Genomic DNA, 18514 nt, shown 5'->3' with positions numbered 1-18514 from the left:
TCCTCTCCAGATTTTAACAGATGTACTAGAAAGTAATTACCATTTATTCAGCACTGTACATATGCACAGTAGTTTACAGAACACAGATACTGATTTTTATGCCAAGTGACATTACATTCACGTAGAAAAGTGTACGTTGCCTGGGTCTTACCTTTATCCTTGTCCACGCTACTTGCACTGCAGAAAGGTCACGTCTAGCTAACAGAATTGAGACTTAACTAAGGCAATTCCTCTTCATGTCTTTCTGGAGGAGGCTGCAGCTGTGAAACCTGCCTCCCCGTAGGTTGCTTACCTCAGGAACCGGACAAGGCGCAATTCCGGAAGCATCCACAGCAGAATGAAGTAATTAAACAGGGAAACACCGACTACCTTTTAGAACTGGAATTAGTAAATGGACATTTGAGGTTGACCTGTTCCAAGTAATATCCAGGTAGTAAGAATTAGAAAGACTTAAAATGGGAACTCTCTAGACAACATTGTTACTTCAGCTTGTTCATATTTGAATCCAAGTTACTTTTTGTATCACGCTATATCTGAGCTACTTTAATACTTTGGCTTCTACTCAATTATTTAGCATATCAAATACTAAGTAATTAGTTTCCATCTGTGTGCAAAGGTCAAGTTAAGGCAGATAGTTCGCTGATTCAGGAACAGATTAACTTGCATTCCATAGCAGTGCTCTGCTGAAGCTCCAAGGAGCTTTCCTTCTATTTGCTGCCCATCTCAATTAGTTGTCATTTCTCAGCTGAGATGTAATCAAACTATGGTAAAGAACTATAAACCAACTACTGCTACTGCAAGGTGACCAGGAAATAACTAGTTTTCCCCCTGCACAGGAAATAAGGGCACACACTGAAACCATCCAGTAATGATGCATTTAGAACAGGCAACTGTGTTGTGTAAAGTAGTTAATTCCTGTTATGGAACAGAATGTCAAAGGGAGCTGCAGAGGTCAAACGCATCACTTAGTTCAAAGAAAGATTAGCCAAGTTCACAAATACATCCACTGGTAATTACACGGAATAATCCTACGCAACCTCCAGCTCAGGAAATCGGTAGACTAGAGGTTGGCTAAAGGAAGGCTGACTGCAAATCCTTCCAGCTGGCCTGCCTCCATATTAAAAATGAAGAAAATTGCTATGAGATTGGTTTGGATTTAAAAGAAGTCTTAGGAGAGTCACTGTCACACCAAGGCACCTGCAAGACTGACCACAAAAAACCTCACGCATCTTGTTTCCCCCAGAACGGACAGAGGAAGTTTAACCAGCAGGCAGTGGTTCTAGTAAGATCTACTCACAGAGCTTGAAAGGCTCAAATAATAGCACCTTATATCACAGACTACACCAGTCTACTCTTCCAGGATGGGCCCAGCATGACTTCTGCTATACCTATATTCAGGGTGTAAGAACTTAGGCTAGTCTTAAACCTACTGCAATTTGATAATCTCTTCATTAGCACCAAATTTCTTTCCTTATGAGTAGGCACAGTGGTATAGCTCATAAGAAACTACTATCAAGTAAATTTAATAGAAAATCAAATACTTTAATGAAATTAGGGAGCATGAGAGTAACAGCTCAGATATACCACTAGAACTGATACTACTGGGCTGTGGGGTTTTTGCCTTTTTTTTTTTTTTTTTTTAAATGCTCTGTTCTTCAACAAGCATGCAGATTGACAAACTACTAATTCTTCAGAGTGTCAAAGATCCTGAGTAAAGAATTTCAAACCACTTAAAATGTATATATAGGAAATGTCTTATGAGCTGGTGTCCTGCACACAGCATTGCACAGATAAAAATATACTACTCTCAATACACAGAGCTAAATACTTTCACATTTATCAGAATTTTCTACACAAGTCTTTTGATAGAATTCAAGTTTTGAATTTTCTGTACGTATCTTCCACCTGTATTAAACAAATGCTTATTTACATTGTGGATAAAGTGTAAAGGCTAGTAAGGCCATATTCCCATACTGTACTGTAACACTGCAAAATATATATACACATATATAACCTAATATAGGCAACAGTTCTAAAAAAAGTCACCTTACATTTGTACAACATAATTGAGTCAGTATGAAAAGACAGCTTTGTTAGCACCAAGCCACTCCAATGGTTTTTATGAACTGTCTTGAGCCTTCTAGTTCCACAGGGAAGGACTGTTCAGCACAGTATTCCAATTACTGAGCAACGGAGGTCCTGCTTGCAGAACTGGAAGTCCCAAATACCACTCCACTATGCACTACGGTATGCAAATTACTAAAGAGCAGGCATAGGAGCATCCAGAGACAAGTTCTGCAGTGTTATTAGGTGACACGCCAGCAGAACAGTCACCAAGACATTTATCAGATTAAAGTTTTTCACATCAACCTGTCATGTTAGTATCTTTCCTTTGGATTCATGATAGTAAGTACAGAATTGCCAGCAGAATGGACATTACTCAAGCTAGGTGGTTTACAAGCCAAGTTAACCCTATACTGCAAAGACCAAATGGGGAAGAGCTCCACTGCTTAAATTCCAAAGGAAAGAAATTTTTGCTTTATTCATCGCCTATGCCTACTGTGGCCAGGATGGTCTCGGTCATAGCGATGACTTGCTCGCTCGTAGGAGCGCGAACGCTCATGCCTGTGATTTCTGTAGTAGTGACTTTTCTTCTTGTACTTCCCCGAATGGTCAGAGCGCTCCCGGGATCGGCTCCTGGAACGTGACGAACTCCTGCTGCGTGACTTCCGTGGTTTGTGTGTTGAGTATTTGTAGTCTTTTGATTTCTTGTAACTTCTCACCTTGGAACCTTTGTAGCTAGAACTGTGGTTGAACTGTCTTGGAGGAGAGTCACTGCGGCTCCTAGAACGGCTGTGAGACTTCGAACCGCTTGATGTGGAGTAACTTTCACTTTTCCTATGGAAACAGAAAAAGAACAGGAGAGAAAACACATGATTTTCTTAATATTAAACAGAGTTACTCCACTTTACTATTAGCACCTAAGTGTAGTCACAATACACACATACACACTTTAAGTACCATATAGACAAATGCTTCTCACTTACAGAGCCAAGGTGTGCAAGCATAATTTGAGACCAGGCACCCGATTCTGTATTCTGTTGTTCAGTACCGCATGAAAACTAATCTTGTGTCCTAGACTTGATCACATCTGGTTATTGTAGAGATACTGATTTTTAGAAACTCATATCTGTTTGGACTATAGTAGTCATGTCTCAGTTGTAGACTTTTTTCCTTCACTACTTAGAAAACATGCATCAATAGCTAAGAGTAACTGCCAGATTCAAAGTGCTGCCAACAATAAGACAAAAGGTACAACTGCTTCTCCTGTTTCAGTTATAGTAATACTGTCACCAAAACACCCAAGTTTGCAGTTAATGTTCCTTTCTGTCTCCGATTTCCCCTCTGTGGGTATCATGGTTATATGCTGAACTTCAAAGTCAAAGGCAGTACAGAAAGCAGATTTTAAAGACGTTTCATGAAATTCAGATAATTACTAAAATGGAATTTTGAATTCAACACTGAAGAATTTTAATCAGCAGACTTTAGCTCTGGTCTTTTCCACGTACACATTAATACAAGGCCATACTTTTATCAGTACGCACCCAAACCCAATGGGATACAGACTGCTGAATAAGAAATCAAACTCGCACTGACTGAGGGGCATGAACCTCTACTACTCTCAACTAGATAGAAAACAGGATCATTTTATATTTCATAAATTAAGGTTTTGCAGGAGCAACTGTCAATGAGACTACGGCTGGAGTTGAGAGTTCGTCTACTGCAGAAAACGGTTTAACTACTCCAGTACAGTTCAGTAAAAGTGTAATTCACTAAAGGTTGTAGCCACAGACACCCAACTCTAAACATAAAAAGCCCAAACCAACCCTGCTGCTTGGTGGGCCGTATGTCGCCAATGAACAGGCTGACATTCAAAAATGTCCCAATATGCTCACACTCTCCTTTCAGTTTATTTGGCACAGATATGACAAGGTCAGACACCACAACTCCCTTGACCTGTGAGCCAAGAGAGTACAACTCTTAGCCGTAACATTTCTGGAGTTTTAACTAGTAGCACATACTGCTATGTTATTTCACAGCCTCTCTTGTTGAGAAACTACCAAAGCTCGCTCTGTGAAATTTTGGTCTGGGAGCTTCTCACAGCAAACCCTTCTTTTCCAATAGTACATACCTGTGCTTCGGGGATGCAGATCTGGATGGTGATCTTGAATAACTTTGATCTCGACTTCCACTTCGACTTCTGCTTTCTCTTCCTTTCTGAATGCTGCGAGGGCCAATAAACAGTAAGTTATTTTGCTTGAAGTAGTCACGGGAAAGAATAAGCTTCTTCGTTATGAAAGCCTTACCCGTTTACTGGGCTATTTGAACTCATTCTTTTTGCTCCCTCTGTTTTCCTTTTAGCATTCTTCATTGCCTGAACAGGTAGCGGTGAAGGCTTATTTCCTTTAACCTCTTTTGGAGACTCTAGAAGAACAAGCCTTTGTTACCTCATTTTCAAAGTCTGTGTAGTGACTGAAAGAAGGGCTAGAGCCTCCCCTCGCCCCATTTCAACATCTTTGTAATAATCAGTACTGTATACACATAGCTTGCATATATGTGCTCACATGCACGCACAACCACCCGCAAGAAGTAGATCTGAAGAAGTTCACAGAAGGCGGAAGTTAATCTGAAACACTTCTGCCAAAATACTGAAGTAACAACAGGGCGTTAAGCAATGTTACTATTGCAGTTTCAAAGCCACTTCAAGAAGGCAGAACAGTAACTTCCTTTTCTTGCCAATTATTCCAATATCTTTTTAAGGGTAAACTGAGGAGGAATATGGTAAATGTTATCTTCTAGGCAATACATGCACCAGACTGAAAACTTTCAGCCAAGTAAGCGGGAAAATATTCCCCACCCATCACCCAAAAATACTACTCCTGCCAGAGTTCCTAATCATACCTATGCTTTAATATTGCTTTAGCATAACATGCCAATTGCACGTATTTGTTTGAGTTTATTGCCAAAGCCACATAAAAGCAAGTCCCTGTACTATACAAGTTTAAACTAGCTTTAATTTTAGACTAATTTAATTTCAGCCTTTATCTGTTTCAAGAAATTACAAAGTTACAATGCTATTCAAACTACCATATAAATAGTTGCTAGAAGCCAGTTTAAAAAAAACCAACCCAAACCAACAATCCCCCCCCCCAAACCACACTGTATAGGCATCCCAAAAGGGTAAATGAGATGAGAAAGAGTTACTGAAAACAAGTTATCTACTACTTGCCATTTTTTGGGATAGGGGAAAATCCTGATGTGTTATCCAAACTTGGGGCTCCCTCAGGTACTAGACCTTTAGCTTGTGCTTTTGCCTCTTCGATAGCTAATTTCTTCTTTTCTACTTTACTTTCCAGATCAGATAAATCAACCTGTGAACACAGGAGCACCGCTTATGACAAAACTTAATAAACTAGACTTTCTGTAACTACTATCCTGTTCCACTTAATGTACCACTAGCTTGCAGCTAGTTTCAAATGGGATAAGGTTTTCCAACTTGTGGTCTAAGCTGCAGCTCACAATAATGATGGCTCACAATATGAAAAAGCAGCAAACCTTTTTCCGAGTATAGAGTTGCAAAATTTTTAAGCAGATTTCTTGAATCTCTTCCTCCGTTGCTCCAAAGAGTAAAAACCAGTGTGGACGATTAGGAAGTGGAATCTGAAAGGTAGGGGATGACATGCTTAGTTTTCTGCTCCTATTAAAAGGCCTAAGAAACTTGAAATTAATGGAACTGTATGCTCACCTCCAGCGTCCTAGCTGCAAGGTAAATACAGGCACAGGCAATGCTTTCTGGCTGGAATCTTACAAAGACATCCGTTCTCAGGCTATCATTCATGTAATTCCTGAAAGACAGGATATCAGCAAAGTTGCATGGCACTACAAAGTTGTTGGGCAGTTTTTGGGTTTTTGTTTTGTTTTTACTTCTACAAGGACTATTTCTTTCTGCATTCAGTTACTAGACTTCAACATTATGCTCCTGTAAATCTAAAGAAAAGCTGAATGATTTTACTAAAAAAAGTTAAAATAAAATTTACAAAAAAAAAAATCCCTCAAGGGGAGGGATGTGTGTCAGAAATTAAGTTTGATTGACTGACTGGCTGGCTGCTGAAAATTCAGTTGTGAAAAGAGAACCAATTTTAACTTCACTTTTCCTTCTGGATCTCTACTGGCCTGCTCTCATGCAATAGACAAGTTATTTTCATCAAGACAACATACAATATAATCTGAAGTACTCAGTTATAGACTTTTAGGTTCACATGTTTCTCTGCAATAGGGCTGAACCGAGATGGTTTGCTGAAAGCTGCAGCTCCTGTAGTTCTCCCATGAAAATGCAGTCCACTTCAGCATACGTCAGCTTCCACTGAAGACTTAAGGGGTCCCTTTTTCCTTCAGAAGCATTATTTTCCATCCAGAAGCATTATTTTCCATCCAGAAGCATTATTTTCCATCCAGAAGCATTATTTTTGATGCAAAAAGCAGCCATAGAAGAAATCAGGGTGTTTGGGAACATCAATTCAGGAGAATACTCAGTATTCAGGCAGATCTCCTCTTTGGTACATGAAATACGGTTTCCAAATTGTCCCATTTCAGTAAGGTTGCTTAAAATGAATATTCACAGAATGAGAAAACTGTAAAATATTGCATATATTCCAGTCAGTACACTTAAGCATTATTCTTCTAAATCTTAAATACACAAAGTAACTTCCTCTGAATCTGTCAGCTGATGTGCTTAAAAAGATCTAGATTTTTGAGCACATAGGTCAAGCAAAGTATCAGATGGGGAAAAGCTAAAACCAGACACAACAGAAAGTCCTCAAAGTAATATGCTTTCCGAAAATAGTAATTAACCATGTGGGTACCCAGTATACAAGGATTCACTAACCCCCAAGCCATCCAAACCAGAGACCACAGTCCAGACACTTGTAACCAGTTTACATAGGACAGACAAAAGGAACTTGAATCCCAAGAGTATCAAACTCCCACCTGCCCCAGTTGTCTTATATTCCTTGTCCCACTACAAAGAGAGCACAAACCTTTTGGCAAAAGAAGCGATAAAGAAAAGTGGTACTTCAAACATCTGGAAGTCATACAGCCTTTTTCTAATTTGCCAAATTGAAAAACATGTCTGCTTCCAAGTTTGGCCTCTGCATATTTTCCCTGTGGGCTCAGAATCAGACACATGAGGAAATGAATCCTTGTCACAATATTTTAAGAAAAAGGTAATGTTGTAAAAACGCACATTTCAAAAAACAATTATACTGGATATCCACCAGTTTTCAGGTACTGGAAGCAACAAGCATCAGCACACAAATACATTATTTTAACATCTGAACCATTTCTCAGTTGGGGTAACTTCCTCCCTCCTCCTCACCTGCCCCTCCTTTCATAACAAGTAGAAAACCGGTAATGAGCAGTCTGTAACTCACATTTGAGTACTTCATGCAATGGTACTGGGAAATCTGGTAGTGGGAAGGTTCTTTAAGTATTACATTTGACTCCAAGCTTCACACATGTACTCAAATGTTTCCTAGCTAGTTTACAAATGGAAACTAGATTTCAGTTTTTGTTAATTCATCCCTTTAAGGCTTAGATCCCACCTTAGTTTGCTTTATCATTTAAGAACACATCATTTTAACAGTTATAGAAGTAGAACATTAAAAATCTTTCAGAACTTCAACAATCAGGTTATAAAATATACAATAGTCAAAATGCACAATAAAAATAAAAGTCAAAAAGTATAAGCACAAGAAGCAGTTGGCCAGTTACTATACTATCATGTATATACCACCTGTCTAGAGTCAGCCTTCTCTTTGTAGAGCCTGCTTTGGTTTGACTGAAGACGGCAGCTATCCCTGCACCATAGCGCTTGGGCAGCAGAGGAGAAGTCTTAGTCACTTACCCTCAGAGGCTACCCTTTGATTAAAAGAGTACAGAAAAGAAAAGTCAAAACTGGTTCTCTACACACAGGTCACAGTACCAGACAGTTCAGTCAGCAGAAATATGAGCTTTGGATTCACTAAATGTTTTTAAACCACAATATTGTTAAAAAGCATTATTGTTTAAAAGCATTATCTATTTGTTAAGTTTAAGACCTGGAATTTTACATAAGCTTCCCACCCCCAAGCAAATCTTTACTCTAATGAGAGCGACAAGGGAGAGGACATTTCTTGGCAAACATGAAAACATTGAGTTTATCCAGTCTTAGAAGCTGACGTCTTGCATTATCCATACAGATAAAAGAAATTTATCTGTGCTGAGTTTTTGATACACCTATAATCAAGCTCAAGCCCTGGGAAAAGCCATTTCCCAGCACTGGTAACAGACTTTAACTACACATAGTTTTCTCTGAAGAACAAAAAAACCAAGGAAGCGCTATAACCCACTCAACGTTTTCCCTTCAGCTGAAAAGTGAAAGCAGAGAGGAGGGAAGCGAGAAGTCAGGGTGGAAAGCTACCTTACCATTAAAACACTGCCTCTAACTTAAGAGGCCGATCAACATTTGGGTAGCAGTTTGGGCACGCCAAGAAACACTGGAACTGTCTGGCATGGCCCACAATCATTTCTGAGCAATGTTGCCCAGAGTGCCTCAAGTGACATATTTCTGCTACTGCCCCTGCTGGTCTCTTATAACAAAGAAAATCAACTTACCATGAAGTCTGGACCAGGTGTTGGTTACGTTCACATTCTAATACCTGAAGGTACATAACGATTATCTGGAAGATATGGGTTATTGAGTTATTAACAAGAATCTTGAGAGCCACCTATTTATTTCAGAGGGACATCCATGAGGCATCTGTTATTCTCTTTCAAGTTCTAAAACACTCCACATGAGGGAGTGTTTGCAATATCCTCAGTGTTTATCCACACAGCTTCTGCTCTCCAATGCAAAAGTTGGACACTCAACCAGATCTGACCTTCCTAGCTCTCCGTCTTCTGAGCTTAGGCATCGTGCCATTCATCTAGATGTCTTGTCTTCAATTGTTTTCAAGCTAGGTATGTTCTCCTATATAACTCATGATTCCTTTTAGCTGTAACTTGGGAGAAAATATTGCTAGCTGCAATAAGCAGTAACAGAAGTATAACAGTATTTGTCGAGAACAGATCTAACTTGTTGTGTGTCACTAGTTTATTCAGTTCTAGTCGTCTTAGGTTTGAAAGGAAAAGAAGAATGCAGATAAAAAGGCTACTCTAATAGCAAAAATTCATTCCAATTAACAGACAAGTACAATTGTCCTCTGGGGTACTGATAACATGAGTGAATTCTGAAAGTCAAGTAGGCTTCTAATGAAGACTTTGAGACAGCAGTAGTTTTTAGAGGAAGAAAGAGCAAGACCCCAAGTTCAGCTGGCACAGAAGTAGGAGGTTCTTTTACCACGCTTAGCTACTTCAGGCATAATCCTAATGGTACTAAAGCACCAACTTAAACATTTGCATCTTTCAAGTATCATCCTAGCCTTGACACGTGATACTTAAATATTGAGAATTGTCTCATTTCTAGTGAAGCCCCCACACCTGAGTGTACTTTTTAGAACATAAGAAACTGCTAACTAGCTCATATGGGTTTAATAACCTCAGCATGTTTCCACAAGGAGTGATCACGACACACCGTGTTTCTGATAATAGGCTATCACAATCCTAGTTCTCCAAATTCCTTTCTGCTTAAGAATCTATGTTTAGTTGACATTTTCTAACACCAAAGCTACCTACTTCTATAATATGACTTCAAGAAATACTTAGTATCTGCATCCACCTCCAGTCGTCATTCAGCAGTGATACAAGACCAACTAGTAAGAATCTCTTAAATGAGAAAGAAGACATTGGGATCATAAGAAGCTAGCTTTACCAAATTAACTAGCATTATCACTTACAAACCATACAGCTTCCATGCAGTTAGGCAGTCTACTCAAAGCATTTATAGCATGTGCAATACCCAATTATAAAAGTTAACTTATACAGTACAAACCTTATGAGGGTGCTTTACATGAACACAAAATCCCAACTCCTTTAACACTCTTCTTTCTGCCTTAATAATTTGATTCTTCAAGTTCACATATTCCTGATCCAGTATTAGAGGCACAGGTTTTCTGCAAGACAATTTCAAATTCTGAAGAAGATAATCATAACTTCAAAGAGTACTCATATGCAGGTAAAGTTGTATTCGGGTAAAAACAAGAGACATCGCTATTTATACCACCAAAAATATTTACTTAGTAAAATGGGTCAACTCACTTCTCCCCTTCATAAGATCTCTTCAAGATGTTCCCTGATTTATGAAACAGGGAACGACGCTATCATTGGCCCACGAAGTTTAATAATTAAAACCCAACATAAATACTTCAAAGTCTAAGCTTACTTTTTTTCCCGTAGATGTCTAAGGCGATGGAATACATTAATTACATCCCTTATGCGTCTTGGTGCTTCTTCAATTTTGGATGCCAGATGAACACAGGCCATTGACACATGCTGAAATATAAGTATTGCAAGATACTGATGTTTTGCTCAAATCAGGAACTGATCTCCTCCAACAGCTTAAGGAGGGATAACAAGAGAAAATGATGGTAAAGCAAGGAAATGCTAAAAATTTGACAAAATCAGTACTACGTAGCTTTGTAAAATCACGTTGATCGGTAAGTAAAATCTACAGGCTAGTTACTAACACTCTGATCACATCTAAGATGACAACTTGCCAAAACAGATCAAAGATTAAATAACATTTGTAGCCATATACATCTTTTAATATTTTCTTACCTCCATGGAATGCTTCACGAAAGACTTTGTATAAAAAAACCGTTGAAATAGCACCTGTCCTGTAGCCATAGCCACCTAAAAAGGAAGTAACCACAACAGGTATTAACAAAACAACGACCAGTTCCAAACAGAAATTACCTAGAACGATTTCAACAGATTTAAGACCCAGAAGACTAGCCAAGCTATGCTGAAGCACGGGAGTAAGTTCAGTGGTAGCTGAAGAAAACCAGCACCCCGACCTCAGTAACAAATTAAGTTGCCCAAAATGTTATTGGCACCACGCTGTCTGCAAGTCAAATACAAACATTAAATCGCAAACTTCTTTTATGAAGTACGAAAACATGCTCCAAAATAAATAAAAAAAAATACAAAACAAACCAACCTAAACACTAGAACCCAATAAAACTGGAAGTTATGAGAGTATGCCAGAAAAAGTTTTACTTTTTTGGCGTGGAAGGCGGGGCGGGGAATCTAACCGTATTACGATTTGCATACACTCATAACACAATTTGAGCAGCTGAGACTCGGCAGCTAGAAGGTGCCTGGGAAGTTTTACACTCGGGAGAGCAACGAGGCTGTTTGCGATTGGAGTTCGCCAAGAAACAAAACCTTCCCGAGCTCGCTGCAATTCGCAGGAGTCCCAAGAAGTCTTTCTTTCCGCAAACCCCGATCTTAAGAAAAAAAAAAAAAAAAAAAAAAGAAAAAGAAAAAGAAAAAGCACTGCGGGAGCCCCCGCCCGGCCCGGGGAGGCAGCGGGGGCGGAAGGCGGTTACATCACCCGCTTCCTGCTGCCGGCCGGGCGGGGAAGGCCGCAGGCCCCGCGGCTTTCGCGTCCCGAAGCCCGGCCAAAGGGGGCAACCTCCCCGGCCTTCCCCACACCTGTGACCGCGGATGGCGGCCTAGCGATCGAGCGTCGGCTCCGCCCGAACAAAGCTCTCCCCCGTCGGGGAAGACAGAGGCCCGAGCCCGCAGCCGCCCCGCCCCGCCGCGGCCTTCTTCCCCGGTCGCCGGCGAGAGGCCTTCCCCCCCCCCCCCCCGGCCCGACCGGCTAGGCCGCGGCCCAGCCCCACCTGCGGCAGACGAAGCAGGATGCCGGCTGCCTGGATGAGCTCGCAACCGGTGACGCGCAGCTCGGTCTCGGTATCTGGGTCGAGGCCGCTGCTCATGGACGGGGTGAAGCGCAGCGTGTGCTCTGGCAGCAGGCAGTTCTCCAGCGTGATCAGTACCCCCGAGTACAGGCGGTCCCCGATCAGCACCGCCCCAGGACCCGGCACCGGCGCACCGCTCCCCGCCGGGCCGGATCCCGCCGCCGTAGCGCCAGCAGCCTGAGGCCCCGCCGGGCCGCTGCCTCCCACCGCTACCACAGCCGCCGCGCTGCCCGACCCGGCCGCCATTTTGTGGTGGTGGTGGTGCCGCCGCCGCCTCGCCTGGCTCAGCTCTCCTTCCCCACCGGGCGGCGCCTCTGCCCACCTCCGGTCATCGCCTATTGGTGGGACGCGGCGAAGCGGCGCTCGCCGATTGGCCCGACCGTCGCGACGCCTGACGTTAGCCCCGGGGCTGAACGGAGCGGCGTGACGCACCGCTTCGGAATTTGAAAAAGGCGAGAGGGGGGGCGGGACTTCCGCCGCCCGCCACCGCCCTCAAGGCCCGTAGTGGGCGGCCGCGGCTCCCCGCCGCTCCGAGCTCGGCCCGGCCCGGCCCGGCCCGGCCTGGCCTGGCCTGGCCCGCACTGTTCCCGAAGCCGGGCTGCTGCTGGGCTCCGTGCCCTGCCTGCCGAGATTACCCCCCCCCCCCCGCCACGGCAGGCTTTTTTGCCTGTGCAACGCCAGAAGTGACCACTCAAAATTGGGCTTTTTTTCCCAGCGGCAGTTACCAAAACCAAAAAAAAAGAATCTTTATTAGAACAGAAAGCGTGCGCACGCTACGTACGTCGTTAACGCTGGAAATTCTACAGGCTTGACTTGCCGCTGCCAGCGTCAAACCGCGGTTTCTAACAACGGCGGGGAAAAAGTCACGGAGGCGCGACCTTCGCGCCCGGACCCACCCTGTCCTTCTGGAACCATCCTTACAGAATTTTGTTCCACAGCTACAAACTTAGCAGCAGTCGGCGAACGAGTTTACTTTGCAACGCAAGTTCCTGTTCATAACACGTAGCTGCAGACTGTTTTAATATCAATAGTGGTGTACAATACGTGAAAATATCCCCTCTGGTTCTTTTCCGTCTCCCAGGGCGGCGAGGAAGCCTTCTTGTCTCCTCCTCTGGGCTAAGGCAGCTAGGGACTTGAATGTCTTTGGCTCATAAATAGCCAAATCGGCAATCATTTTCCTGTTCAGCTCCACCTGGGACTAAATGCAAGAAAATTTGTGGGTTAAGTACTGTAATTTTTAGGAACAACACTGCAATGCTTAACGATTACCTGAGGTCTTAAGGCAAATTACCTTTATTCTACACTGTACAATTTTGGAACTATTAGAGAGCTGTCAGACATGACTTCTTGGACATGGAGATCTCATTAAGCCGCTGTGTAAGATTTGTTTACTGACTTTGAGAAAGTCTTTCTGGCAGAAACCAAGAACTGAAGAAGAATCTCTTATTTCACGGAAGGCCATGTGTTACAGGTTAATCCACGGCATTTTTTTCAGTTCTTAAGAGACATATTCAAGCTTACTTTTTGTGCTAGAAAGCTGCTAGCTCGGGCAGCGCCTGGTATCTTAAAATGTGTGCTGGAGTAGAGAAAGACAGACTGCAGGATCAAATACTCTTAACGACGCTAGATATTGCACAGTTAACTGCATATTCTAGGAGGGAGTTATTATATAAAACAGTATGCTTCTTTTGGATCTTCTGACAGAGAACCTTACAAAAATATACCTCTCTGAGACAAGAATCAAAGGACAGGCATCTTGAGGAGGAAAAAAAAAAAAGAAAAAAAGAAAAATGAGTTAGCTTTTAGGCAGTGCTTGATTCTTTTGGTTACAGTATGACAACAGTAACCAGGAGAACGAGTGTACAAATTTCAGAAACTGTATTATTTTACAGGAAACACATCAGAAAACCTAGAAAGTTATCTAAGCACGTCAGAAAACCTAGAAAGTTATCTATTTATTTGAAACACAGATAAAATGTTTTGAAATATGCTATAAATGTGTATGTAATTCCACTTCAAGAAGCAGAAACACTACCTTTTTATTATGATCACAGCCAAGAGAAACAAGTCTTAATTCTACAGTTCCAGCATCAACAAATTAAAACCAATTCCCCAGCACGTTTAAGAACAACGGACAATGGCACGAACTCTGCATTGTCCATGCTCACCAAAACACAAAGCTAGTAGTGAAAAGAGTAGAGATTTCTTAGGGTTGTTTTTGCTAATCCAAGCTTTGTATTTTTAAATTTCTTGAAGGAAAGGCAGCCGTCACTTAATGCCCACGGTAGCAACAAGTGTAAAAGCATTTTACAAGTCTCGTTCTTAAGATGCGCAGTAAAAGTTTTGGGGACAGAACAAGATGTAGAGCAACAATGTTCACCAGGATAAAAGGGGATTATGCATATAAAGAAGAGAAACAGCTTTAGGGCAGAACTTAGTTCCCGAAGTGAAAGAAACCCCTTTCATAAGCAGAAGGCCTTTCGTAACTAGAACTAGGAAGCAGGACAGCGTTGGCAGAAGTTCGATCTGCCGGAAGGAGCTTTTCAGTCCCACCACTGTGCCCTATGCCTCTATTGCTCAGGCTCCAATTTGCAAGTCCCCACCGTTATTCTTCAAAGATTGGCAAGTGAAGGCTGCAGCTTCAATTCTTTGCAGTTGCATTCTTAGACAGTAACCAGCAACCCTTTGATATGTTTTGTCAGACTACATCTACTTGAAAGATTTCAGAATTTTAAGAAATTAATTTGCCTGGCACTTGAGAAGACCTCTATGAGACATCTTCTCCAATTTTTTGTTTCAGAGCAATTATTCTCCAAGCACCATCCTTACCTTAAGCAGATTGCTTATGAAAGCTGGGTATTTCAAACCATGTTCAAGAGAAGCTGCTTCAATCCTAGTGATCCAGAGCTAAAAGTGTAAAAATTAACATGTTGGATGATAAGATACTTTAAGAGTAAACCTTTTGTCATGCTGATCTGCTCACACTTAGTAAATAAAACACTTTCAGACCTACAGTCTTCTCAGTGCAACATATACATGTATGAACTTCAGAATGTTTCAGACCACAGAGGGACTATACTTACTTTAACCTCGTATTTTTCACCCACCAGTAAAACATTTTGAAAGAGCCCCCCAGTAAGGAAAATGGCTATTTCAAGGTTTACATCTAACATTTTGCTCTTTACCGCTCTTAGGAATCTCTTCTTCTGTCTTCTGGCCTTTGTAGACTTCACGAAAGCTCTCTGAACACTTCTTACAGCCAGCTTATAGCAGCGGTTCTTCCTTCCACGAAAATGCTGAAACAAAAACAAGATGTTCTTGTTCAGTTAACTTTAAGGCTGTTAAACCCTTCAGTAATACTAATATATGCTCATTTGCACTTCACAACTCTGCATAAGGATCACAAAATACTTTACAAACATCAGCTAAGCCTTCAGTTGGCATATAATGAAAATAATTCTTTCTTTGTTTTGTAGCATGGGAAACCCGAAGCTGAAAAGTTGGAGCAGGCTGAAAAATTTCAGTCCAGCAGGAGGGAGCCAAAACCAGACCTCATTTTAGGCTGCGGTTCCAGGGGGAAGGCAATCACAAAGTCATCTTCAGTGCTTTCAGCCAACCCCTAAACTCACACATTTATTCTCATTCCTGAGCTGCCCTCCCAGTTTTGTCAGTATGAATACAGGGATGGGACAGGAGCCTCTGATATGTCAAAAACATTGCAGTTGCCCAAACAGAAGGCATAATGAAAGAAGGTTACTGAAGCTACCACTGACATCCATCTAACATGAAGTAGGAAGAAGCAGCCAGTGCTGCACGGTCAGAGAAATAAGTAACTACTACTGGTACTGTGGGCAGCTTAGGCACCACAAGACCAAGACACTGTCACTTAGTTCAACATTTTCCATCTCAATACTACAGCAAGATGTACTACCTCCCAGGATGCTAACAGTCTGCCCTTGAAAAAGGTTCTTCCCGAGCCTAGGTACAATAGCTTGAACTTCAGTTGAAATCATGTTGCGAAGCAGTCTCTTTCACCTTTTGAAATGCACGTGAAGAGCGAAGTTAAAAATCTTTTTTTTTTCTGCTCCTTTGCCCAGTTTAAAAAACCACAACAAAACCCCACAACCAACACCAGTCAACAGCGTGCTGTATTTACAGACTGCCCTTCCCGGTGTGTGCCGCGTCACGGCGCAGATACCAGACGCGTTTGTGGCCTCCACCTTTAATCAAATACGGACAAATTTCCACGCGCAGAAAATGCTAAATCGACATCAACTTCACGGAGGTGGCTAGGAACAAGCGCCGCTGTATCGCTCGCTGCCTGACCCCCCCCTGCTTTGCTGGGGAAGGACGTTTCGCACACCCCAGGGAGACCACAGGCCGCTCGCTCGCTCCCCAGACCCGGGGAGGCCGGGGCATTCCCCCCCCCCGGGAGGCGGCCGAGTGAACGACGGCGGGGAGCAACCTGAACGGGGGAGAGAGACCCGTTCTCACACTCACCCCTTCTCGCACTCACCCTCGCATGCTTCAGCACCTCCTGCACCCTCCAGAACCGGTCGGTGACGCGGCTGCGGAGCCACAGCGAAGCGCTCAGCACCACCATCTCCGCCGCCGGTTCACGGCAGCCCGGCACCCTCCGCCTTCCGGGGCGGGAACAAGATGGGGGGGGACGGGACGGGACCCGGTCCGCGGTCCCGGCCCCTTCCGCCGGCCCGCAGCGTGGGACGGGGAACGGGGACGGGGAAGGGGACCCGGCGGGGAGCGCACCCCGCCCGCAGCGCCAGGCCGCCTTGTTTTGGCTGCTTTCTGTGACACGGCGTGCTGTGGTATTTCTGCCCAAATGCGGCGAAAGCTCTGTCAAATAATGACTGTGAACGTCGTCATCTAACGGGCCGGTGCACGGCTGGCGCGGCTACGCAACGAAGGTGCTGGTTGCTGCACGGTGTTGTTTCAAAGAATCGAAATAGCTCGATTAACTATTAAGTAGGTATTCTTTATTGGCAGCGCTGGGTGCGCGGGGGATCGCTCCACCTATGGTGCGCGCCGTCGGGCCTCACTGTGCAGGTTAAGTACATGTTCTACATACATACTCACTAGATTTCCGAGAAATGTTGTACATATTCCTTAGTTTTCCGGGAAACTACTAGCATATGCAAATGTCCTTTACGCAGGCGCATTGGAGGTCTCTGGTGGTCTTCCATAGTCTTCCTCACTGGTCCACTACTTGACCCTCCGCAGGTGATTCTGCGCAGTGTGGTCCTTTACATGTTCGATACATCTTATCCTAAAGAATGCAGGTTAGTCCCTAAAAAAAACGCTTGTTAGTGCTCTTATTATCTAAGTTTTCATTAGTGATGTAAAACCATATGGCTAGTTTAAGCTAAATTATCTACAAGGACGACAACAAAGGCAGGAGTTCTTATCTTTTCCAGCCCTATCTGTTCAAGCAAGGCCTCTGCTTGTGCCTTCTCAACAAGATCGTAAATTCATCAAACATTTAATTAAGTTTTGCGATTGCTCATGGCTCCCTCTTGCTCATCACTCCCAAGTACCAGTCTCTGACAGGCTTAATCCTTGACAAACGCCAGTGTGAGACACTGAAAGAGTTAATGTCTCAAACATTGTGGTGGGGCAAGTTCTGCTTAAAGACAAACCCTGCACAGCAAGGAACCAAGGTGAAAAGCCCATCAGCTCAGACATCAGCAACAGGAGGGGGACGGCGTGCTGGAGGGTGCGCAGCTCCATGTTCTGATACAAAGATCCAACAATGGCCCCGTCTGCAGGGAAGGAGAAGTTACTCCACAAATGACCCCCAAGCCCAAGGGCTCACAAACTGCTCATTAACCTGACGAGTTTGGGTGCCCGCCCAAAGGAGGGGCAAGGATGATAAAAGGACACAAACTGAAGCCTGTCTGAGAGGACACATGGAAATGGGTTGCGGTGGGAATTGCTGATGGGAGACAGGGAAAGAAAATTATGGAAAGCGCTGAGAAACGATATAAAGATAAGAATGTCTGAGAAAACGCTAAGAGAAGAAATTATGTAAAGACTATGCGAACAACAGTGAGAAAGAGGGATCGGCTGCTAGAACTGAGCAGACAAATATGTTCTCTAAAGGAATTACAGAGCGGAGACACGGGAATTTGTTATGAACGGTATTGCTGACTCTAAATAGTGCAACAGGATTAGATGGCAGTCTTGAAAATACTGTAATTCCATCAAATATCTATTATTATTTATAAAACAGATATTGAAAATTGTAGAAAAATATTTTGCCTAATAGCTGACCATAATGCTATCACTATTTCCAGAAGACAAGAAGAACAAAAGACAACAAAAGGCAGAGATAGCAAGTTCTGAGGCCGAAGATGCAAGTCCCAGAAGATGTTGGAGAAGGAAAGGGACCCTTGACACTGGCACCTCTGTGTAGGCAGGTCTCGGGATGCAGATTGGCCTTCCCTGGTGTTCCTGAACCCCGTTGTTACCCGGAGCAGCGAGGCCTCTCTCTAAGGAGGGCTATGGTCTCTGCTCGGTTGGCCTGTGGCCAAGCTACC

At 43.2% G+C, this 18514-nt stretch overlaps 2 protein-coding genes and 1 long non-coding RNA gene across 6 annotated transcripts; all 3 read right to left on the bottom strand.

Annotated features, from left to right (window-relative positions):
• Positions 1-1517: 1517 nt before the first annotated feature.
• On the bottom strand, positions 1518-12431 carry CCNL2 (cyclin L2). 4 transcript variants are annotated; one of them, XM_052791509.1, is made up of 11 exons: positions 11883-12431; positions 10813-10887; positions 10418-10527; positions 10028-10148; positions 8713-8777; positions 5807-5906; positions 5617-5721; positions 5291-5432; positions 4368-4485; positions 4193-4285; positions 1518-2898 (listed from the first exon to the last, which is right to left on the bottom strand). In XM_052791509.1, exons 1-11 carry the CDS (start codon positions 12204-12206, stop codon positions 2544-2546), a joined length of 1608 nt encoding a protein of 535 aa, XP_052647469.1. In that variant the 5' UTR covers positions 12207-12431; the 3' UTR covers positions 1518-2543. The 4 variants fall into 4 exon arrangements, with proteins under 4 accessions (XP_052647469.1, XP_052647467.1, XP_052647470.1 ...); XM_052791507.1 differs by lacking the exon at positions 11883-12431 and adding an exon at positions 11308-11332 and having other exon boundaries at positions 1615-2898; XM_052791510.1 differs by lacking the exon at positions 11883-12431 and having other exon boundaries at positions 1615-2898; positions 10418-10592; positions 10813-10883.
• A 515-nt stretch (positions 12432-12946) lies between these two features.
• MRPL20 (mitochondrial ribosomal protein L20) lies at positions 12947-16620 on the bottom strand. Its single transcript, XM_052793342.1, has 4 exons — positions 16477-16620; positions 15146-15256; positions 14790-14867; positions 12947-13158 (listed from the first exon to the last, which is right to left on the bottom strand). Exons 1-4 carry the CDS (start codon positions 16561-16563, stop codon positions 12985-12987), a joined length of 450 nt encoding a protein of 149 aa, XP_052649302.1. The 5' UTR covers positions 16564-16620; the 3' UTR covers positions 12947-12984.
• Positions 13756-14780, bottom strand: LOC128144467 (uncharacterized). The gene is made up of 2 exons (XR_008236092.1): positions 13900-14780; positions 13756-13869 (listed from the first exon to the last, which is right to left on the bottom strand). It is a non-coding gene; the product is annotated as an uncharacterized LOC128144467 (long non-coding RNA).
• Positions 16621-18514: the final 1894 nt, after the last annotated feature.

This window comes from Harpia harpyja, chromosome 7 (assembly GCF_026419915.1).
Source record: "Harpia harpyja isolate bHarHar1 chromosome 7, bHarHar1 primary haplotype, whole genome shotgun sequence".
Lineage (NCBI taxonomy): Eukaryota > Metazoa > Chordata > Aves > Accipitriformes > Accipitridae > Harpia > Harpia harpyja.
Note: the sequence above shows the minus strand (reverse complement) of the source record. Positions and strands in the feature narration are given on the sequence as shown.